A 24,448-nucleotide genomic window follows, 5' to 3' on the forward strand; every position below is an offset into this window, starting at 1 on the left:
GGAAATAAGAAGAAAAGAAGAAAACCAAGTAAAACTTATCAAGACCGAGAAAAAAAAAAAACAATGTTTCGTCGTGTGCTTGGCCCTGATGTGTCTCGAGTGGTAGCCAAGACCTCCGTCTCTGCTCGTCGTTACACCAATTATGATCACATGAAGTACCCAATGGACGTTCAGGCGGTTGCTGCTGTTTTGGGTTACTTTCTCGTGATGTGGTTGGTCTTTGCCCGCATCGGCAGTCTCTACACAAGGTTCTCCGAGTACAAGACGGACTACTTGCGTGTCTGGCGCCGTAAGCTCGGCACCGGCTACCAGTGGTCCGATGCGTGGGGACCGCAGATGGAGACGCTCTACCGCAATGTCCCCGATCGTGTGGAGTAGACAGAAGAGAGGCGGTGTGGGGTGTAGTGTTATGGTCGTCTCGCTTCTTGTAGTGGAGGGTCTAGTAAGTAGTGTGAGAGGAGGAATAATGAGAATGATAAGAAGAAAGAAAGAAATCACACTATTGAGAGTTGTAGCTGGATGGGGAGATGATGAAGGAAAGGGAAAGCGAAACAAAAACACAATAGAAAAACGAAAAAAAAAAAACAAAAAAAAAAGAGGGAGTGAAAGTAACTAGGAAAGAGAGGAGTGAAGTGTAGTATATATTTTTATCTATTACGGAGATATTTCTTGGTGGAAGTGGTGGTAATCGTGATGGAGGTAGTGAAAAAGCCAACTATGTGGCACTGTATATACGTCTGTTATCCCTCTGTGTATGTGTGTTTTGTGTAGTTCTTCGATATACCTTTTTGTTTCCCCTTGGTGTTTTTTTTTTTTCTTAAACTATCCACGGTTTTTCTGTAATGTTTCACAGAGAGTATCCAATATAAAAGAGTATATTGATCTGCGTGGATTAGTGTAGAGTGGGAAATGGAATGAATAATTCAAAAAAATAAAGAAAAAAAGAATGAAAGAAACATCACACAAAAAAAGGGGATTTGGGCCACCTTTTTTTTTTAGTTTTCGCTTACGAAATGAGACGCACCTGCTGATTAGGGAAGATGATGTGTGAATCGGTGCTACCTGTTAGGGAGGGTGTAATTCAGTACAGGATATAGTGGTAGTGCTTTTTTTTTCTTTTCTTTTTCTTAAAATAACCTTGTGTTTCTGCAAAACATGACATATTCTTTGTTTTTTTATATATTTGTACCATAAATATATCTTTTCTCCCTTTCTTACTCACTATTATGATTATTATCGATTGACTTAATGCAATGTTTGTATGTTTTCTATATTCCCAAAGGAAGAAACAAAACAAAACAAAGGAAAATCACGATAAATATGCGACGAACAGCCTTTGGGTTTGCCAAAGCTGTATTTGATTTTTCTAATCCATCAAAGTTTATTACAGAAAGTATTGTAGACAAACCTGTATACTTCATTAATGGTGAATTTCTCACTCCCACTTCCACTGCAACTATAGCGGTGGAGGATCCCTGTACACATGTAACTATTGGAGAAATTCCAAACTGTGGAAAGTCACAGACGTTAAAAGCCATTAACGTGGCTGAGTCAGCTTTTAATAAATGGAAAGATGTAACGCCTCGGGGACGTGCTGTAATACTTCAGAAATGGGCCAAATTGATGTTACGCTATAGTGAAAGTCTTGGAAATATTCTCTCTCGTGAGTCTGGTAAAGTTGTGGCAGAAGGTGTGGGGGAGTGTCTTTATGCGGAACGGTTTATTGAGTGGTATGCTGGAGAGGCGGAACGGGTGTATGGGGATATCATTAGTGGTCCTCGTGCGGATGTTCGTACTATGGTATTACGACAACCCGTTGGTGTTGTGGGTGTTATTACGCCTTGGAACTTTCCATCGGCGATGATCACACGTGTAGTGGCTGCAGCTATTGCGGCTGGTTGTACGGTTGTACTAAAACCATCTGAATTAACACCGTTTAGTGCATTAGCATTAGCGCAATTAGCAACAGAGGCGGGAGTTCCAGAAGGTGTATTTAATATTGTTACCGGAGATGCGGGTCCTATTGGGGAAACTTTGTTAGATAACTTTACGGTAAGAAAGATAAGCTTTACGGGATCTACAAGAGTAGGAAAATATTTATATGAGCGTTCGGCATCTACGATGAAAAAATTAGGATTGGAATTAGGAGGTAATGCTCCTTTTATAGTTTTTGAGGATGCAGATCTTGAAAAAGCTGTAAACGGGCTTATGAATGCAAAATTTCTTGGTGCAGGTCAGGCATGTATTAGTAGTAATCGAATTTTTGTACATTCTTCAGTACATGATACCTTTTTAAAGATGCTGATTGAAAAAGTTAAAACCTTGCGTGTTGGTAATAGTTTTGATAAATCGGCGAACATTGGTGCTCTTATTAATAATACCGCTATTGAGCGTATGGAGTCTATAGTGCAGGATGCTGAATTAAAAGGTGCAAAGGTAGAGACAGGTGGTAAACGTATTACAGGTCCTGGTTATTTCTTTGAACCAACTGTCTTATCTCACGTACACCATGATACGATGAAGTGTTGTCAAGGGGAAATATTTGGTCCTATTGTTCCTATTATAAAATATGATGATGATGCAGAGGTGGTACAAGTAGCCAACTCTACATCTGCTGGTTTGGCAGCTTATATTTATACACAAGATTACCGCAAACAAATAAGTGTTTCGGAACAACTTCAATTTGGTATGATAGGGGTGAATGATACTGCTTTATCATCACCATCTGCCCCATTTGGAGGGATTAAGGATAGTGGTTTGGGTCGTGGTGGATCTAAATATGGTATTGACGCTTTTGTTGATATTAAGTATATTCTACAATCACGTAAATAAACTCTGTTTTTTTTTTTCTTTGTAAATGTTAGGAGGAAAAAAAAAAATGTGAATGGTGAAATTGAGAGTTTAAAAAAGAAAAAAGAAATAAAACAATGGTTATTATTATTATTATTATTATTAGTGGTTGGGTGTTTATTTTATTACCATGAGTTAATTTTGCTACAATGAAACATGATAACTAAATGTTTTTTTTTTGTTTTCTTTTAGCCTGCGTATCATTATTTTTTTCTTTTTGTTTTTTTACGCGGAATTGTTCTCTATTCGCTGCTTCTCTACAAGTAAAGTAATATATGTATATATTTATTTCAATAATGCATTTTTTTTCTTTTTTTCTTCTCTGTTTACTTCTTTATACCTTTCTCTGAGTTGAAATTTCTTAGGAGTCCATAATACTGGGAAGGTGGTGGCACAAGAATAGAGTCCAAGTATATACTTCTAGCAGTATTTTAGACAGGGGCAAAATAACAAACAAATAAAGAAAAGACGAAGATAATTCTAAGTTTTACTTTCTCTCTATTAAGAACGAAAGAAAGTGTACGTTGTGTCTGTGTGTATCTAGCGAGAGAGGAAAAATAAAATAATATGAAACTATTTTTTGCGGTACTGTACGCACTATTTTCAGTATTGCTGTTAACGCACAGTCGAGTTTATGCACTTTGTCCAGCTAATGGTAATACGCATGTTGTTTATATTACTTCAAACATGGGAGATAACATTTGGGCCTTTGATACCCTCGGTCATTACATTGGCACCGTATTAAACAAAAGCTCTTTTCCATTTTCAGTTGACAAACTGCGTGATATGAAGTTTGGACCTGGAAATCACCTTTACATCTCTAGTGCACGAGGACAATACAGTCGTATCTTTGCTGTTTCAGGAAATGGATTACTTAATGGTACACTTAACGAGAATTGTACCCGTAATTATATATTTACTGTTACCAAGCAAAGTTCTGATAATCCATTCTTGGATCACCCATATTCGATGGCGTTTCACCCAGAGGATGACTCTCTCTTTGTATCTAATCAAAATTCTGTTACTGTGACGAGGTATGTACGCGTGGATGGAGGAAAGAAGGAGTTTCCAGAATGGATTCCTGTTAAAAATATAAAATCTGCTTTATCAAATAAGTCCTCTTGGCAATCTATGTCTGTTCCAGATAATGTACCCGATAATGCTGGATTATTTGCCTCTTCATGGAGTGGGGTATACTTTATGGCATCTGTTCGCGGTTTAACACTATCCCCATTACTACCGAGAGCATTAGTGGAACAGGCGGCTCCAGCGGGTTGGTTTGCCACAGAAAGAAAACTTCTCTCGTATTATGTACTTGTGTGTGATATCGCCACCGATCAGGTGCATGTATTTATAGATCAAACAGGGGAATATGTCTTTTCCCTGCCTGTTTCATCCCCTGTGCAGGTACTATTTCCCTCCCGCTATCATAAAGCCGTAGAAACACCAGCTTCATACTTTGAAGTCCCGCATGTTTATGTGACGAGTAAAGAAGATGGTATGACGTATTTGTTACCATTTGTAGCACCACCACCACAGCAAGAAGCACAAAATCAACAACAACAAGGAAAAGAACAAGAAAACGCTGGTGATGTAAGTGGTGGTGTTGGTACTACTACCTCTACTACCTCTACTACTACCTCTACTACTACTACTACTACTACTAAACGTCGTTGGGTTCCACGTCCAATTACGAAACGAGTACCTCAGCATTCTTCTAGTGGTATATATGAGAATCCATCTCATGATATGCTGTTAATAGCAGATCGTGGTGGTCGTAGGATATTTACTTACGCCTCTCCATTTCTAAATGATAAAGAAGCGACTGCAGGTCCTTCTCCTTTTCTTGGATATTTTACATCCAAGTTACCTGATCAACCAGAGTTTATTTTAACAACAATGGTAGAGCATCAAGCAGCTATTCCTTTTTGTTATGAACTTAGAGAGGATGGGACATTTCGTTACGTTGCCCTTTGTACCGCCGCATACATTTGGACGACCGTACTTGTTGTTATTCTCTTTTTCTTACTTATATTCTTCCTTATTCATAAACTGAAAGAATGCCGTAAACGCTGTGCACATCAGCGGAAACATAAACCACATGTAACAGACGCCGCTCCAGAGGAGGTTCCACTGGTAGGACAACGCCCTGGCGGGAACTACGGTACAGGGAACTGATAAGGTACAATAGTTTTTTTTTGGACTAGTGAAGAGGCGAAATTCATAACGAAGAAAAGAAAAAAAAAGAAACAAGAGAAGTAAGGATGTTCGGTGCGTTGTTTTTTTTTTATGAAATGGGGGAGAAAGTGTACAATATGTATTTGTCGATGTATAAATATACATTATATTTGTGTATATGTAGCCAATGGAGCACTCCGTTGACGAAAACAATAACCATAAGAAAGTATAGGAAGAAGAGCAGCAGCGAGAAGTAAAGTGAAGAAAAAAAAAAATGACCGCCAAAAAAAAGAAAAAGAAAAAAGGAAAGATGAGAAGAAATTTGTAGTATACATTTCGTTTATTATTATTATTATTATTATTATTATTATTATTATTATTATTATTATTATTATTATTATTATTATTATTATTATTTACTATTGTTATTATTACTATTTTTGCCGCAATCCAATTGAGTGTAGTATAGGTGTATTCGTACGGATGTATATGTGTTGTGGAACTGACTGTGTAGGGAGAGAGCGAGAAAAAAAGAGAAGTGCTTAGATCGGTGCATGGATGCTGTTAAAAGGAAGTGAGGACGAAAAGAGAAGAAAAAATAAAAAACAATAAAAGTCAATAAAAATCAATACGATCGGCATCATTTTTTATTTAGTGCGAACGTTGACAAGAAAAAAAGGAAGGGGGGAAGTGTGTTTCTATCGCCTTTGTTATTTTTACATGTGGGTGAGAGTATGAGGGTGTAAGGGTGTTAAGTGTGAAGTAAGTGAATTGATAAGAACAACAACAACCCCCTAAAAAATGAAAATTAAATTAAATTAGTGATGATTGAATCACTTTCTTCACATCATTAGAAAGGGAAAAACCCCTCAAATAATTGGGAAATTAAAGAGGTAGAGAAATAAAGAAAAAACAAATTGTTGGGGTGGATAGGTAAATAAGGTGAAAATAAATTAAATAATTAATTTAAGAAGTTAAAGGGGGAGTGTTGCAGAGAGGTGAGAGCCCCATATAACGAAAATATTATACTTATATGTTATTAGTTTTGTTAACGTAAAAATGAAGATGATGGGGGAAAAAAAATTTCCATGATTAAAGTATCATAGCTTGTCCTCCACGTAGAAGTGAAAATAAAAAAAAACATTTCCCGTGGTGTGTCCCTCGTTGCAGCATATTCAAAAAAAGATAAATTTCCCCTTATTATTTTCCTTCTACACCCTATATATAATCTGTTTTACTGTAATTATGATGTTAAAATAAATCAACATACTTTATATGAGTCCTTCTTCTTTCCATTATCTATTTTTAACTACACCACATTCTAATTAGGGCATTTACAAAGTTCTCTCCCTCTCTCTCTTTCTTTGCTGTTGTTGAACACAGAGAGAAGAATAGGAATAAGTGCATGTTTCGCCCATCTCGTTGTTATTGGCATGGACCAACTACAACAACATCCTCATCAACAACGCGATCACAGTCTGTTCTCGCTGCCCTACTGCGCATTCGACAACAATATCAACGTACACTCCCATCGCAATATCGTCGAGATGTGTCTATGCCGATAATATCTTCACCGATGGATCACAACAACACCACTTTTTCTTCTACTTCTACTTTCACTTCTTCCCTCATGCACGAACGACAGCAGTTGGTGGTTGAGGCGATGAAGTTACTTCGCAAAGAGATGCGTAGTAGTGAAGATCTCTCGGATGTAGATGCCACATCCGCCTCTTTCTGTGTGGAAGTGGGAAAACTACTGAGTGTTGGGGCCGTTTTTGGGGCATTTACTCATACACCCCGCATAGCGGATGCCCTGCAGTGGGTTCGGGTAAATAAGAAACATTTAGTTTCCACACGACAAGTTATGTCTATTGCTATGCCATTGTTAAATCTTAAGGACGGAAAGACTGCAGGGAGAAGGTTTATAATGGATGAACTCTTTTCGCCTTTATTAACGGCATTAGAAGCGCCACTTCCTACTGTGGCATCTACAGAAGCGGAATTAAAACAACATCGAAACGCCGTTATTTCTGTTTTTACTCTTATTGGACGTTTATTGGGAAATGGAGGAAATGAAAGTGAAGAGGAGAAGCGGGAAGAAGGAGGAGATCATGCATTAAATAGTATTCCTCCACAGGAGGATCCTGCATTACGTGAGGGAATTCCACTACTACTTACTGCGGGTGTAAATGCTATTCTCTTGTGTTCTAAACAATCATTACCTCCTATTGAAGTAACAGAGTGTGTGAACATTTTGCAGGCTTTTCAACGTCTTGAGAGTGACATTAATAATAATAATAATAATAATAATAATAATAATAATAATAATAATAATATTGATCTCCGTAAATGTGTAAAGGATGGTTTAACTCGTGTACGACCATTAATAGATGTCGCACTTGGTCCTTCCACTGCGGGAACAACAAAACGACCGGCTGATGTTTGTCATTTAATTGCGGTATCATCAAAGTTTGAAGAAAAACAACACATGATGGAATTATCTCGCGCCGCCCTTTTACTTCTTCCACCGTCATTGGCTTCTGCCACAGCAAAAGATATATGTGTGGCCGTTCAATTATTAGTTCGATTAAGAAATTCTGTACCAAATGTTGCTGAAAAAGTTATTATTCGACGTTTTATAGAAGCTGCTCGACCGAGACTATTTATGATTGCTGAGACACATTCAAATACACTACGACATATTGAGTGTTCTGTGCTTATGGCAAATCTTTCACGTCTTGATGTTGAAGTGGCAGAAGATTTAATAAACCTTCTCTGTAGTTGTTTTACATCTCATATGGAATTGGCTCACACAGCTCAACTCATTCCCTTTCTTCAAGGACTCTCTAGATGGAGTGACATGGTATCACGATCTGTACATACATCTAATAGTATTACACCTATTTGGGAGAAGTCATCTATACCAGCCATACTTCCTTGTTTAGAACAGGCAATCGATCGTGTTATTATGTGGAGTGCGGATAATACATTAACCACACTTGAGGCAGCACAGTTTCTTCTTGTGTTCTCGCAACTGCAGTGTACAAGGGTAGTTTCTGTATATACCGCTTTAGAACCAAAACTGGTAGAAGATGTTAGACGCTTGTCGAATTTTGTTAATAGCGATAAGAGCGATGAGAATGGTGTCAATACTGGAAATATGGAATTGAAACAAGAAACTTCAACTAGTGTTGCTAGTCTCACATCTATTTTAATGAATGCTCTTGATGCATTTCGAAATAAAGCTGTAACGATAATGCGAGAGGAGGAGGAATCATTACAACGAGCAGGAGAACTTTGCTCAACACTGCGAAAAAATGCTGTTAATAGTATTACAGAAATAAAAGAACCCAAAACTTTAGTAATGGTTTTGCATCTATTTACATCTGGAGAATCTGTAGGCACCGAAACAAGAAGAGGGAAGATATTAACAGAAGGGGAAGAAGTAAAAGAAGAAGAAGAAGAAGTAGACGAAGATAATGAAGATGAAGAAAGATTACGTCCGAAAGGAGGTAGTACTTCTAAATTGACATTTGGAACTGAACTCACATCATCTGAAAATAATAATAATAATAATAATAATAATAATGGTTCTTCTTTATGTCTACTTGATACAGCAGGAGAACAGGCTTCTCTTCTTGCGTCTCGCGCTAACGCCTACGAAGTTGGAGCTCTCGCGAAGTGTATGGGCGATCTTCTTTCTAAAGGTCTCATTGGACGAACATTCGCCTGCAAAGCCATTGAGGCGCTTTTAGAGCGTAATGAAAATGTTGAATTAACATTTTATGATATTCAATCTCTTCTTGATGGTATAATTAAAGCCAAGATAGTTTCAATACCATCATCCTTTCTTAATCGTATTACAGTTTTACTGCAGACATCACCAAATAGGACAACCTGGATGCTGAGACGTTTATTACCATGTTTAAAAAATGCATCATTGAAACAAACAGAAATGGATGCTTTAAGTAAATTAACAAGAGTATCAATGGAAAATGCCCTTCATTTGGTAACAAACAATAGTTCAACATGTTTATCACTTCGTGATATGTCTCTTTTGGCCTATGTTTTAGGACAAATGTATAGTATTTTAGTCGAATTTCAAGCTGATAATTTTACAGAAACTGAAACTATTCTTGGAGAGGAACATATGATGAATACGAATCATAATCATGATAATGAAAATGATGAGAATGGGGAATATATGGAAGAAGATAATGACGAAGGTATTAATATTCAAAATGAATTTTTAGCATATACTAATAAAACCTTTGTGTCTCTGGGAGATGCTGTTTGTTTATGTTTACAAGAAAAAAATGTTAATTCTTTGAATGGAATTAATATTTCACATCAAATATCACCACAAGAAATTGTTATGCTCGTTCAAAGCTTTGAAAAAGTGGGCGTTAGACACCATGCACTATTATATGAAGTACTTCCTTTAGTGCGAGATATGTCTAGTGTAATGGAACCATTAGAACTTTCACTTTTACTAAATGCTTTTGCACGTCTCGGTGTATGGAATGGGCGAGTTTTAAATACATTAGCGCGTAATGTGTCCGAACAAGTACGAAGGTGTACACTTAAACAATGCCAAACAATCTTACAAGCACTACAATCTTCACATTTTTTACGTTCTAATGCATTTTTCCCTACACCTTCCTATAAGGAAAGTGTTCTGCAGGATTGGTGTTCTAATATATCTCAAGATAGACATACTGTTAAGAATCCACTTCTTGTACTCGCCTCTACTGTTGTAGAACGTATGAGTACATTAGTAGAAACCTCTGAGTCTGTACGTGCTTTATTAGAATCACATAATTTAGAGGATCTTGTTTCAGTAGTTCGAGTATTGGGATTTTTTGATCGTCCACCAGAACCCGTTTTTGATACTTATTTTGCATCAAGTGTAAAGAAACTTGTTTCTTCTGGAAATCGTTTAACAAGTCAATCTTCACCGAATCTTTACCGAAAACAGTTTATAGCTGCTGTTTCATTAGCTAGTTATATAACTAAACTTCGTCGGTATGATAGACAACGGGTATGTGCAGAAGCCATTGTACGTTCACTTACCCCAAATGATATCTCTGGATTATCTATAACGAAAGAGGGATTACGTTTAATGCCTGAAGAAAAGGTTGCCGAATTATATTATTCACGTTGTATGTTTGCTATGCTTTATGGTGTTTCATTTTCTTCAGAAGAAGCTTTACCATATTTACATGTAATTTCTGAGAAATTGCTTGAAGAAGTTGTGGCACGAAATCCTCGACGTGTTAGTGTTGTATTACGTTTATTAACAAGAATAAGTTTTCTTCACATTGGGAATGTACGTCTTGTTTCGGATATTGTGTTGAACGCAGCGGATTCTATTTTTTGGCAAATGCAAAGTGAGACAGGGAATAATAATAATAATAATAATAATAATAATAATAGAGTTTCTCCCTATTCTGCAGCAACTATTGTAGCGTTAATGGAATCACTTTGTGCTGGTAGTCTTATCGTTTCAGGTTCTGCAAAAAAGCAAAAAGAAGGTCAATTACTTTCTTACTTTGCCGAGTATTTAATAACACTAAAAGGATCACAACTCTCTGTGGCGGAGGGATGTTTAGTCTTCTTAGCTATTGCTATCACATCTGCTACATGTCATCATAGCGCCGATACCTCATTGATTGAGAAAGTACAACGTGTAATTCTTATGCATGAGAAACAAATTTCTGTGCATGATGCTGTAAATTTTCTCATTGCTGGAGCGCTTTCACATAGTGTGGCCCCATTAAAAAAAAAAAACGAAGATATCATCCCCTGTGCGGTACGTATGTTATCTTCCCAGTTAGGTAAGACCGATCATACAGGATTGTGGTTATTACCAGAACTCTATCGTCTCATAACTGCAGGAGAGGCATCTGTATTAAAGTGGTGTGTGCAATTATCAACGAATGCAGGTGTACGTCAATTGTTATTAGAACGTGTTCCATCTGCACTATTACGTGCACGCCGCACAGCTGCGAAAAACACCGCCCCCACACTCTCCTTATCTTGTCGCCGTGATGTATGGCAACAATATCAAGACTGTGTAATAGTAATAACAACAGCAGAAGAGGGAAAACACACAGAGAGTGAGGAGGCATTAATGGGGAAGGAAGAAATGGAAGTGCTTGAGGAACTTGCAAGAGAATAAAAAAATGACTGCGTCTGGGGCTGTTATCACTATTATTATTATTATTATTATTATTATTATTATTATTATTATTATTATTATTATTATTATTATTATTATTATTATTATTATTGTGATTGTTGTTGTTATGATTGTTTTATCGTGAGGGAATGGGGGTTCACGTATGACAGGGAAGAAGGAACTAAACACACACCATCACATAAAGGTACGATCCAGTTGGGTGAGGAAGCAAAAAAAGAAAAAAAAACGTGAAACGAGTCTAGTGCGAGTAAAAAAGTTATCATATTTCCTTACAAAGGAAAAAAAAAGAAAATGATTATATCTGCTATATTACAAATAACGCTTCTCTTCCTATTTGTTATTGTTTTTTTCTTTCTCTTTCTTTCTCTCTGAATGTACCATCGTAAGTGAGACGGAGAGTGTGTTTCTCTCTGTGTGCGTATTAGTAACCGTTTATTATTTTAATATTATTATAATTATTATTTCCTAGTGAAATTGCACTAAATGCTCTCCGACACGGAGTTCACACACCGATTAGATGTTGCACTGGCGCCGATAACCCGCAGTTTCCAACATGCGATTCCTTTTTCAGAACGTTTAGGGGAATTTGGCAATACTCGTTCGGACTCACAGGTATTACAAGCCACTACTACAACCGCTAGCAGCCATCATTATCATAGTTATACTACTAATACTATTAATAATAATAATACTAATAACAATAGTGTGGGCGATGGGGAAGTGGTGATCACAGATGCGGCATTGCAGAATATTGCAAGAGTGGAGTGTGAAACATGTGTGGAGGGATTACACCAGTGGCTGCGACGAGCCCAGGAAGGACGACAAATGGGAAAAGAGTGTTTAAATGTTCTTAACAGTCTTTCCAGTTGTTTATCTTCAATGCGGGATGTAACAGGGGCAGTGCAGGAACAGAGTAATCACTTGAGCAGTAACGCCTCTGCACTGATGGTGCGAAAGACGAAATTAGAAATGGTACGGGAGGAACTACAACGAATGATTAATCACTTTTCACGTATTGAGGTATTAACACGTGAGGCAGAACAACCCACTTTATCGGCTACTTCCGCCCGTTATTCAAGTATGTTACAAGAGATGGAAGAAGAAATGCAATTCTTATCTCGTAATTCACAATTTCTATCCTCTAAGGCATATGCCACCAAATTAGCTGTAGCGCAGCAACGGGCCTTTCAATGTTTAAAAGATGCTATTGTGGAATCCTTATCTTCTGCACAGAATGCGGCTATTAATTCTACCGTGTATAAAGAAGCCTTTACTGGGAAAAAACAACAAACTAAACTTGATCTCTCTGCTTCTGCTTTAGGATCTGTATCAATGGTAGCAGCAATGGAAGAATCTGCTTTAGATATGAATACCTCTACACCTCTTCCTATTGCAGGTATTCATGAAAATAGTGAGGGAAATCGAATAGCATCTGAAACTCTTGATCGTATTAATTCGGTTTTTCGAAATAAACTCAGTGAAAAGGCTTCCCTACGTCGTATGTTAGAAGCACGTGGAGGTGAAGGTCAACCAGAAGATGAGATGAATGATGGTGAAATATTGGATGTCTATCGTGACACTCGTGTAGCTATTGTTGGTCCATTATTACAAAATTGGTTAGAAGCTTCCTGTGGTGATGATACAAATAAGAATCAAATGTCAGAATTAGTAAGTCATCTTGCTTCTCTCATGAAAGTAGCACTTGCACGTGAGAAGGAAGTTTTTGATGATGTTTGGCTTCGTGAAGACTTTGGAGCAAGAGTATTTCCACAGCTTGTGGCAGGTATATCAGATGAAGTTTACCATGTTTTTCGTTCTCGTTTATTACAGGTGGATGAACTGGATGAATTGGCACAATCTATTGAGGAAATTCAACGAGCAATTGCCAAACAAGATAGTATTGCTGAACTTAGTGGTTTATTTACAAAAATGATTCAAGATGCTCAAGAACGATTGGTTTTTCGTACAAGTGTTTTCCTTCGTCAATCTATTATTCGATGTGTTCCTACAAAGGCGATGGTGCAAGAATTTTGTTCTAGTGAAACTATTGATGAAGAAATCTACATTCCGGCTCTTAACAATTGTGTGACTCTATTACGATTACTCTATCCTTCACTAGAGCTTTCTGTCTTTTCTGTATTCGCAGAGGAAGCTATTCACTGCACCTTAATTCAAGTTCAGGAATTAGCAAAAATGATGGGTCAAGTTAGAGGAGAACATAATGTGTTAAAAGGAATAATGTGTCAATTACGACATCTCTTACATCTTCGCGAGGAACTTTCACGTATTGATGAGAATATCACCGTTGTGGAAAAACATATTGATCTTAGTAAAATTGCTCAACGACGACTTGAAATTGTACAATCATCTCGAGAATCTAAAAAAGATGTTGAAAGTGAAATTAAACTCTGTTGTGAACATATTGTGCAAATGCTCTTTACAGATGTTTCCACCCCATTAGCGGGAATTGCTAGAAAGAAACCGGAAGAAATTCAAATAGCGGTTCGCACTGCGGAACAAAAGTGGAGTGATCAGCAACAATTATTGGCTGTCTTTATTACAGACGCATCCACACGAGATATTCTTTTACGGCCAGTGCGAGTTCGCCTTGACGAGTTATTGCGAGAAATAGCATCAATACAGCTCCACCAACAAATCGACAATAAAGAACAATTGCAATCACAGCAACAACAACAACAACAACAACAACGTATAGAAGAGATATCTGTAATGTCTACTGCACCGGGTAATACAGTTGTCATCACTGCAGCTTCAGATGGGCGAAATGAAGCAACCGAGACGATTCAGCAACAACAACAACAGCAAGAAGAAGGTATGGATTCAAATGTACCGAAAAAGGTTTCGGAATACACAAATGACACTTTAGTTTAGGGTAATTGTTTTGCTACATTACTATTATTGGGTAGTGTTACTGTATTTTCTTATATATATATATATATATATATATATATATATATATATATATATCTTTTTTTTCTTTGCTTGCTTGCTTTGTACACCCAACTGGAATAAAAAATAAAATAATAAAAAAGTACTGTTTCTTTCCTTCTTCTTTCATATATATTTTTTCATTTTCTTCCTCTTTGCTAATACTTGGGTTAATTTTAGTGTAAGAAGGAGGTGTATGCCGAGTTGTTCCTCTTTGTGAATTGTAGCGTTTAAAACCTCTTGGAGTGTTTATACAGCCACAAGAAAAGAGTAATAAAAAAAAAACGAAAAGGCCAAAAAAAAAAAAAACAAAGAAAACAAAAGTGAGAGAGGTGGTAAATAGAAAGAAAACAGTTGTGGTGGGGAATTTCTATTCTTCCCTCTCAACGCTAGTGTACGTGCATCGTTGATGTTAAAGTTTTTTGGAGGGATAAAGAAATCAGGAACTAATGAGGCGGAAAATGATGCGAAACGACGTGAACAGAAGGAGTTGGATGATTATTTAGCTTTTCTCGCCTCACCAGTTGCTATTGCAATTCAAATGGAGTTAGTGAAATTAGAAAATACATGCAAAACATCAACTCACACATATCCATGTTCCTCCGATACCGGAATTGAAGGATCTGTATTAATGTTTCTACAACAGACAACAGTATCACAGCCAGAACTTCCAACACGACTACACGCACTCTTACTACAACGACTACGACTTGCTTGTTCTATTTTTGATGGAATGGAGTTGGTGCATTTTTTGCAAAATTCCATATATTGTATTTATGCGTTAGTAACATTACATTCTGGAAGAAATGCGGCGAGTATGTTGGAGTTAGGATTGGATGAACATCTCTTGCTAATTCTTCAATTTGTGCGTTCACGACTGATGAGCCGAACCAGTGGAATTGGAATTGGTACTAGTGCTAACGATAATGTGGATATTCCTCCCCAAAAGGGGGATGATACGGTTGATGAAAGTGAAACAGGTAGTAGTTTCTCTCCTGATTTACAACTCTCTACTATACCACGTGGTACTGCTATGAGTCTTCTTCGGGATACTTTACGAGTTTTGTTAGCATTGCATGTTGGGTCAACACCAACAAACTCAAGTGCAACAGGATTAGCACGAGATCAGTTAGCAAAAGGGATCACGTATTCTCGAAAAGATACTACTACTACTACTACTACTACTACTACTACTACTACTTGTTCTTCTTCACATTCTTTTCCCGCAATGAAACCATCCATAATACTGGGAGGGACTTCAACATCGTCATCCACAGTGATACCATCTAAATTATCACTTTCTCAGCAACAAGAACAACCAGAACCACAATATTCTCTCGCATCTGATTCTGCGATTATAACCAATAATAGTATTTTTCATACATCAGCAACAAGGGAAACGATGATGAATGAATGTGGGCATTTATTTTTATATTGTTCTAAAGGAGCACCAGGTTTAGACCTACCAGAAGAGGAAGAAGAACAACAAATGATCACTGAAGTTCTTTCTTCACTTGTTCTTCTTATACTGAATTTAACCATAAAACCTAATGAACAAACTGTACATGTTGCACTAGCTGGTACAGGTGTTCAACTTGCCCGATTTATTGGTGCAAATGAAAAAAAAGAGAGGGATTCTCTTTTACGGCGTTTATCATGTAGTTTACTAGTAGTTAATAAATTCTTACGAGAATGTCCTCAGTTTACTATTGATGCTATGGGTTTAGTCTACTTTTTTGATAATTTAGTGGAAGCATTAAAAGTGGTAGGGAGAGAGTATGAATGTGCTCATAATGATGAAGGGTATACTTCTTCAAGAAGAGAGTGTGTAAGTGAATTAGAATCTATAGTTGATATTAATGCTTTTCGTATGCGTGATATTTCTGAGCATATATTGTTACTTCCACGTCCTTCATTTGGTCGAATAGCAGCAAATGATAGTGCAGATGAATTTTTACACTGTTATCTCGGTCTATTAGTAACACAACGTTTGGTACGTACATCTACGGAAGTTTATCGTAATTCTACAGTATTACGATACTTAAATGAAATTGAATTAAGTATTATAAAGACATTTCTCGATACACCTAATGATATAGGCACTTCCTCTTGTATGTATGATACGTTAATGAAATATGCTATAACTTCTTTACCTTATAATGATATAGGTACGTTAGAACATTACCGTCATAATATACTAAATACACTTATTAATGCTGGTTTATATCGCATCATTTTTTATGAAAGTGCACTTTCAACATTTTTAGAAGATCCAAGGCTTTTATACGCATCAGTGTATTTAGTGCATTATATGCTTACTCGTCCAATATCGTCAACAACGTCATTATTAATGGAAGAATCATCAAGATTATTATTTCTATCACCAGAAGATGGTGTAGATAGTGAAATCAGTGTTATATTAGATGTTTTACTTACTAATTTTCCGGTAAGTAAAAATTCAGATGATATACCTAATATATTATCTCTTTTTTGTGCCATATTACTTTCTGCAGTACATGGTCCAAAATCTACTGCTATTATAAATGCTATTCTTCAAAATAATGGTATATCAATGTTTGCCGCCATAGCTAATAAACTTAGTATTTCAACTATAAATGAGAGGCGGTTAGGTGATGTTAGAGAATGGGTAACATATTTACTTACACAATTACTTCATATACCAGAAGTACAAGAAGGTATATTAGTAAATCAAGCAGGTATGGCTCTTTCTCTTCTTACAGTAAAAGATATCAGACATGATGCAGAAAATATGCTTATCTCACTTCTTTCTTATCGATGCCCTGAATCAGAATATCCGAAACGAATGATGACATTGGTAAAATATATTTGGGATTCTCTTGGTAAATGTGCACAATTAGAAACTGGAGGATCAGATGTAATAGCACCATTAAATGCGGATGAACAAGATCAATTTTTTATATCTATTTTATATTGTATTCGTACTTCTATTCATGCTTTAGGATCAGATTCACTTTGTTGGGGTCCAGCACGACAATTACAAAATATTCTTTGTGGTCTTACAGGTACTACGCCAGATATTTTTCTTCTTTTAATGCATCGTACTGTTTTACCATGGAATGGAGTAAAAACTTTATATGGTATTTCATGTATTGTGCGTACTATTGTTATGATTATACGTGGAAATCCTGCATTACGTGCACAACTTTTTAAAACGGTTAGTGCCGAAGAAATAGTAGAATGTTTTAAAAATGCCTGGTTTGGTAATACATCCCATGGAGGAGGAGGAGGAGGATCATGGTTACAGTTTCTTCGTTGTATGCTTTCACCAGTATATGAAGAGGACTATAATGAAGAGAAATCAGACTCTCACTCAATACGAAAGAAATATGTCTCCCATACTTTATCTGAAACTTATAGTGAAGAAACTGTTATACAAAATCCTGAACTACTAGTTCCACTTTTGCGTATGTTTACCAAGGTGAGTGAATTTAAAGAGAAACACCGTGATGCATTAGAGTATCTTCTTGCTCGTCTTTGCCAAACCGTAAAAAGTTCCCTTGCCTCACTATGGATGGTAGCGAATGCGGGTCTGTTTGAGCCCCTTACGGCCCTTATTCCCATTGTCTCTGGAACGGCCCTTCTGGAGATGCTCCTGGAGCTCATCATGACAATTGCGAGCCACCACATCAGTGTGCGGGAGACGAAGCAGTTCCTCATGAGTATTGCCCACACCCCTGGCGAGGAGGAGCGCCGCCGTCTGATCCCCCTCGTGGTGGAAGTCCTCCACTGCGCCTCACACGCCCGACTCACGCGGCGGGCGGAGCGGCGGGACTTCATCGCCTTCCGCGAGCGCAGCGGGGCGACGGGGCTGCGGGCGGTGCTGCCGGACTTCCCGCCGGACGGTTACACCGTCAGTTTGTGGCTCCGCCGCGAGGCCCGCCCCCTCCCGCAGGCCGTCTTCGCCCTCCACGGCCCCGACCGCCGGCCCGCCCTCGAACTCGCCATCACGGCTGCTGGACTGCGGGTGGTCGCCGCCGCGGCCGTGGCCAACCCACACCGCCCCACACGGGATGTGGATATTGACTGTCAGCTCCCCATAGATACCTGGGTACACCTCGCCCTCGTACATCGACCACCCGCTTTTCCATTCGCAGCCACAGAGCTGCAGCTGTTTCTCAATGGGCTGGAGGTGACGGCGATTAAAGGAATCCCCTACCCAGCCCTTATGCGGGGATTCTTCTTCATTGGCACAAGAGGGGAGGCGGTGGAGCAGCGATCCTACAGTGGAACTTTTACAGGACAGATGAGTGCGGTCTATGTGTGGAGTCGAAACTTAACTCAGCGAGAGATTACAGAACTCATAGCTGCACAACAAGTTTCAGAAGCGCAACAACAACAACAACAACAACAACCACAACCTGTCGCATTAGGGGTACGTCATAATGCAGCAAATGTTTTAGTTTATGTAGACCCACGTTTTGGGGAACGAGGGCAGTTGCATAATTTAGCAGCACTCTTGCGAGGTAAACCGACTGAATGGCCTCTCATTACATATGAAGGAACACTAGCATGTAATACAAATAGTATTATGGATTCTATTTGTGTATTGGGTGCACTTCATACAGTAGTTGTACCGTTATTAGTACTATTAGTGAATCCACAATTACCTTTTCAGTTACGTGTACCATCGATAAAACGTAAGGAAGTATCAGAGACTACATGTAAAGCAGTAGATGATGTACTAAAACTTGTGGAATCTCTTCTTTTAAGTAATATTGTACGTGCAGATTTATTAGAAGTTGGACTTTTTCCTATAATTTCTCAAGTTTTACAACAATTTGTGAATTATCATTCGGCTAACCTTCCACAAAGACTCTGTAATATATGTACTGCACTCCTTCCAGATGGTGCTATATTTGATGCAGCATATAGTGCACTTTTTCTGTCAGGAGATCTTCTTCATGCCTGTGCAAAGAAAACACAATTAATGCTTATTCAAGTTCAAAATGTTATTTGTGGTACAAGTAGTGAATTACATCGACGTTTACGTGGTCTAGATTTACCTAATTTTATTGTGAGTGAAGTTGTCTATGTGTACAATAGTAATTCTTCACATGATATAGAAATGCGAGAAGAAATGTTTGGTCTTATGGAAGCAGTTATGCTAGATCCTGTAAATATGAATGATGTTGATGCTATTTTACGTCTTTTTAGTGTTAACTTAGAATCTAGGGAAACGTTTCTATTAATTGAAATACTAAAACATATTCGTATTCTTGTTGCAACGAGAAGTTCACTTCTTGCTGCACTATTAGGGAGACGAAATTTTGCATTACTTCTTATTCCGTTATTAAGTGATACACGTGTTATGGTTAGAAATGAAGCACTTTTACTCTTTTGTTTACTTGTAAGTCGTTCTCGACGAACCCAGGAATTATTAAACCCTACTTTACTAATAGCGCATGAAGCTGTTCATGTTGAATGTGATGTTTCTTTATCATGGTTACGAGAAAAGCTTCAAACTACAATAATGGACTATAAATTATATGAAACTTTTCGTGCTGCTCTTACTGGTAGATTTGATGTCTCATTAAATGAGAGTATTCCTTTAGGAAATAATGATAAAATTGTGTTTGCCCCAGTTTTAACACCATTATTGCAACTAATGAAAAGTTGTCAGGATAAAGAAATGAAGAGTAAAACTATGTTAGATATTTCTATTCTCTTGCAACAAGATTCTACTGCATGGAGGACAATAGTTTCAGTTCCTGGATGGTACGCAAGTATTGTAGATGTTTATCTTTCTGAAGAAGAATTAAGTGATGATGAGATTGAAAAAGAATCTAATTTTTTAACCACTACAAGTACTGTTTTTACAAGAGTTATATTTCAAGTTCTTCTTCAAGAGACATATGGAGCATCAGAGTTAGAATTATTAGTAGCCTATCTTATTCAAAAACGTGCTCATATTCTTCTTAATGCTGTATTATTGGGTGTTGTAAAGGAATATATTGGTTTTATTGCAGGCCGTAATCGATCTATTACTGGAGCCCATTTTGGTCTTGGTAGTCAATTAGCTGCTTCAAATTTTACCGCGCTTTTATTTTTAATAGAAGATGTTCTTTTTTACTCCGCTACTATATATCAAGTGTATGGAGTAACAAGACAGTCGGAACCGCAGCGTAAACGCGGTTATACAGAAGTGGGAGAATTAGTAGTTTCAGTTGCTGGACGTAAGATGTTACTACAAAAGGAAGCACAAGAACAACAAGAACAAGAAAAAGAAAAAGGTAAATCACACGAACATGAACAACAGGGACAGAATTTACATCGGCAACATAGTGGAGATGACGCACCAGATGGTATGTTATTTTTAACAGGTGATACAACATGGATTCGTTCTGCCTCTGATGGAGTTTGGATGCATACAGCTCTTGCTGTAAGTACGATGGATCTTCTTAGTATTCATAGTGCTATACTAAATTCCAATGGAATGGGTAGTAATCCGAGTGCAGCTGTAGGCGGAAGTAGTAGTGGTATTAATATTGGGATCGGTGCTGGTGGTGTTAGTAGTAGTAGTAGTAGTGGTAGTGGTGTGGCTGGGGAACATCATTTACAGGGAAGACGCCTTCGAAAAGGAGGATTTCATCGTCTTTTTGTACGTTTATTTCGAGTTGTTTGTGGGTTTACACTACGTGATCGGTTACAGGTGGATAATATTATTCTTCTTGCTTCTCGATGGGTACAATTGTTAGATAATGTACAAGGATCTTTTCTTCTTTTGCGACGGCAATCAATAGAACAGAAAGAACATTCTCCACTTTCTGGTTGTATGATTATGATTCTTAGTTTACATGAACTTCTTGATAGACGTTTACGTTTTTCGGTACAAGGACCTTCTATACGATTCGAGGATGCCAATGTTGAAATTCTTTATTGTATTCAATTAATATGCGCTCTTCAAAAGAAAGCGTTTAGTCAAATGCAAATTTTTAACTCAGAAATTCCTTTAGATGAAACGGCTCCACAAATGCGTAAGGGAACATTAGAATGGTTATGTGAAACAGATTGTAAACATTCTATTAGAGATTTTGTGGAAGTTGCCTCTCGCCAAGATTATGATGTATTCATAAGTCAATGTACTCTAGTAATGGAACGAGATCAATTAACAGATAAAGGTATGGTAAGATTTATCGAACAAGAACATACTAAAACGGTAGAAAAATTACATGAAATTATTACAAATCTTAATGTAGCTCGTAAAACTATGCTAGATGCATTGGAACAACGTTTACAATTCCCTGGAAGTGAAACAGAGAATATAATAGCATTATCAGATCGATATACCCCACAAGCTGCAAGAACTTTAGCTATAGTAACTTTTAATAGTGTTTGGACTCGTTTTCTTGAGCGTTGTAAAGGTACTATATGGGATATTGATCCTGCAGGTCAACATAGTACCAATTACGTTCGTCTTTTAGAAGTTGAACAGCAATTACTTATTCGTCGAAAAATACAATTTGATTCTAATGGTACTAATCATGCGAATATTACTCCAATGGGAACATGTTCTTCTAATAATCAAGTATCTGTAAAACAACCCCTTCGTTTAAGTGGTGGAGAAAATGTTTTACTTTCTACTGAAGATTTACAAAATGATGAAGAGGAAGATATAAGTAATATTCCTAATATTCCAACAAATTTAGAAGCTAAATCCACTGTACAATTTTCTATGCCTTGTGAAGTTCCATATATGATGCATTGTTGGAGTGCCACTTTAATGATACGAGAAAGCGAACTTTGTATATTTTTTGATGATGAAAATAAAGCATATAACCAACGAATAGCAGAAGAGGCAGAATCTTTTCTTATTAAACCAGGTAGTATTATTTACCCTTCTGGTCATGCGGCTGTATTAGCACCAGGACGAAGATTTCGTATGCGGCGTAGTGCTTTAGAATTATGGTTTCGAGATGGACGAAGTGTATTAATTAATTTTGCTACAGTTTCTGATATGCGTGCGGCTGTAAGTAATGTACGAACTGCGGCTGAAAGACATAAAATACCATATCTTCCATTACGTGTATTTCAAGAAAATGCAAAAAAAGAATCTCTTCTTTGGCGACGTATGGAACAATGGCGTGATCGTGATATTTCTAATTTTGAATATCTTATCTGGTTAAATTTCTTTGGTGGTCGTACTATAAATGATTTAACCCAATATCCTGTTTTCCCATGGGTTATAGCAGATTATACCAGTGAACAGCTTAACTTGGAGGATGGTGACACCTTTCGTGATTTTACATTACCAATTGGTATTTGTGGTGGTTTCAATAGTCGTGCACGAGTGGAGATGCGTTATGAAGAGACAAAACAAATGGGAGATGTTCCGGCGCATTACTTTACACATTATAGTTCTCCAGCTGTGGCATTATATTATATGATTCGATTAGAACCATATACAACGTTACAAATTATTTTACAAGGAGGTCATTTTGATCATGCAGATCGTATGTTTCATTCCATGGCAGCATGTTGGTATGGGGTAAAAACAAATTCTCAAGATGTACGGGAACTTATACCGGAATTGTATTATTTACCGGAGTTATGTATGAACACGAATCATGTAAACTATGGATATAAACAAGATGGAAGACAAATGGATTCGCTTGAACTTCCACCATGGGCTCATGGCGATCCATATGAGTTTGTTTATCGTATGCGAGAAGCACTTGAGTGTGATTATGTTTCATCTATGCTTCATCATTGGATTGATTTGATATTTGGATATAAACAACGAGGTAAAGAAGCAATTGCTGCTCTTAATGTTTTTAACTGGCATTCATATGAAGAATTAGATAAAAATCGAGGTAATGATGTGGATGAAAAACTTCTTATTGATTCTCTTGATAATATTGGACAAACACCTATTCAATTATTTACCAAACATCACGTTGAAAGACGTTCACAAGAAGTAGCAGATCCTATTAAATGTTCATTAAGTTTAAAATGGGTTGATATTTCCCGTTTATGTTCTCGTGTGGCTCGTGTTGCCGTACTTGGATCCGATCGTGTTCTTATTGTTGCTGGAAGTGGTGCCGCTTTTCTTTTTAGACTTTCAATTACAACGATTACAAAACGAGCAGAACGTGCAATTGATCGTACTACTACTACTACTACTACTACTACTACTACTAATTTGAAAACGACAGTATCAGCTGGTTCTTCTCCCTTAGTTACTAATAGTAATATAACTATTGAAACGGTTAATACAAATACTCTTCAAACCCCTGTGGATTCTACATCGGTAACCACAACCGTTTTACCATCTAATCGTATCTTTGTTGGTGGTAATGTGCGAGGACGAGCAAGTTTTGAAATGGCAGAGGAATTTGAACGGCGAATACCACCCTTTCCACCTGGAGTAGTTCCAAGTATTACGAGTAGAATGGGTGGACCTTGCGAAACCGAAAATATAGCGGTATTATGCTTTGAGAATGAAGTCTTCGTCGCTCTTGGTGGTTTATTTGATAATACATTTGTAATTCGCCCATTAGATTCATCATCTACTATTGCAGAAGAACGCCTTAGTGCCCATCGTGCTCGTGTGATACGTATAGCGGCAAGTTCAGATAGTAAATATGTTGTAACTGGTGGTGATGATACAATGTTTATTGTCTGGAGTTGTCATTTACAACATGGACGTGGAAAATTACGAGTGGATCTTCTTTTTACGATTTATGGTCATGAAGATAATCCCACGGCTGTGGATATTAATACCACACTTGATATTGTTGCAACTGCTAGTAAGGATGGGGTTTTATTATTGCATGGTCTTAGCAGTAGTCGATTAGAACGTAGTTTACGACATCCCAAACGGTTTGCGATTGATCGTGTTTTGATTCAGGCATCATGTTATTTGCCAAATATTTTATATGCTTCCATGACAGATAATGTGATACATCAAATTAGCATGAATGGTGTAATTATGCGTTCTATACCAGTTTCTGGACGAATTACGAGTTGGTGTACTACACCAAGGCAATATATTCTCATCACCACAGCACCGTTTACAACATCTAATTCAACGGAAATTGGCAATGGAGTAGTTGTCTTTTTGCATTCATTTTATCTCACAGTTCTTCGATCTATTCCGTGTTCATTATCACATGTTGAAAGCACCCTTTCTTGCTGCTCAAGTCACCCGTTAAATCCTCAAGTTATTGTTTGTGGATCCACTGAAGGGTCACTTTCTCTTTTGCGTGTGGAACAGTAATAACAAGAGAA

At 37.4% G+C, this 24,448-nt stretch overlaps 6 protein-coding genes across 6 annotated transcripts; all 6 read left to right on the forward strand.

The window, feature by feature from the left end:
* Positions 1-63: 63 nt before the first annotated feature.
* Positions 64-378, forward strand: LSM04_001698 (uncharacterized protein; the record flags this gene model as incomplete). The annotated part of the gene is made up of 1 exon (XM_067339072.1): positions 64-378. The coding sequence occupies one exon, from the start codon at positions 64-66 to the stop codon at positions 376-378; it is 315 nt and encodes a 104-aa protein (XP_067187745.1).
* Positions 379-1,320: 942 nt separating this feature from the next.
* Positions 1,321-2,832, forward strand: LSM04_004241 (Aldehyde dehydrogenase domain; the record flags this gene model as incomplete). Its single annotated transcript, XM_067339073.1, has 1 exon — positions 1,321-2,832. The coding sequence occupies one exon, from the start codon at positions 1,321-1,323 to the stop codon at positions 2,830-2,832; it is 1,512 nt and encodes a 503-aa protein (XP_067187850.1).
* Positions 2,833-3,417: 585 nt separating this feature from the next.
* LSM04_007854 (uncharacterized protein) lies at positions 3,418-5,028 on the forward strand (the record flags this gene model as incomplete). The annotated part of the gene is made up of 1 exon (XM_067339074.1): positions 3,418-5,028. One exon carries the CDS (start codon positions 3,418-3,420, stop codon positions 5,026-5,028), a length of 1,611 nt encoding a protein of 536 aa, XP_067188004.1.
* A 1,405-nt stretch (positions 5,029-6,433) lies between these two features.
* LSM04_004043 (uncharacterized protein) lies at positions 6,434-11,209 on the forward strand (the record flags this gene model as incomplete). Its single annotated transcript, XM_067339075.1, has 1 exon — positions 6,434-11,209. The coding sequence occupies one exon, from the start codon at positions 6,434-6,436 to the stop codon at positions 11,207-11,209; it is 4,776 nt and encodes a 1,591-aa protein (XP_067187845.1).
* A 504-nt stretch (positions 11,210-11,713) lies between these two features.
* Positions 11,714-14,122, forward strand: LSM04_004321 (Conserved oligomeric Golgi complex; the record flags this gene model as incomplete). Its single annotated transcript, XM_067339076.1, has 1 exon — positions 11,714-14,122. The coding sequence occupies one exon, from the start codon at positions 11,714-11,716 to the stop codon at positions 14,120-14,122; it is 2,409 nt and encodes an 802-aa protein (XP_067187855.1).
* A 466-nt stretch (positions 14,123-14,588) lies between these two features.
* On the forward strand, positions 14,589-24,437 carry LSM04_008474 (uncharacterized protein; the record flags this gene model as incomplete). The annotated part of the gene is made up of 1 exon (XM_067339077.1): positions 14,589-24,437. The coding sequence occupies one exon, from the start codon at positions 14,589-14,591 to the stop codon at positions 24,435-24,437; it is 9,849 nt and encodes a 3,282-aa protein (XP_067188038.1).
* Between the last annotated feature and the right edge of the window lie 11 nt (positions 24,438-24,448).

Source organism: Trypanosoma melophagium (assembly GCF_022059095.1).
Source record: "Trypanosoma melophagium isolate St. Kilda chromosome Unknown ctg4segment1, whole genome shotgun sequence".
Classification (NCBI taxonomy): domain Eukaryota; phylum Euglenozoa; class Kinetoplastea; order Trypanosomatida; family Trypanosomatidae; genus Trypanosoma; species Trypanosoma melophagium.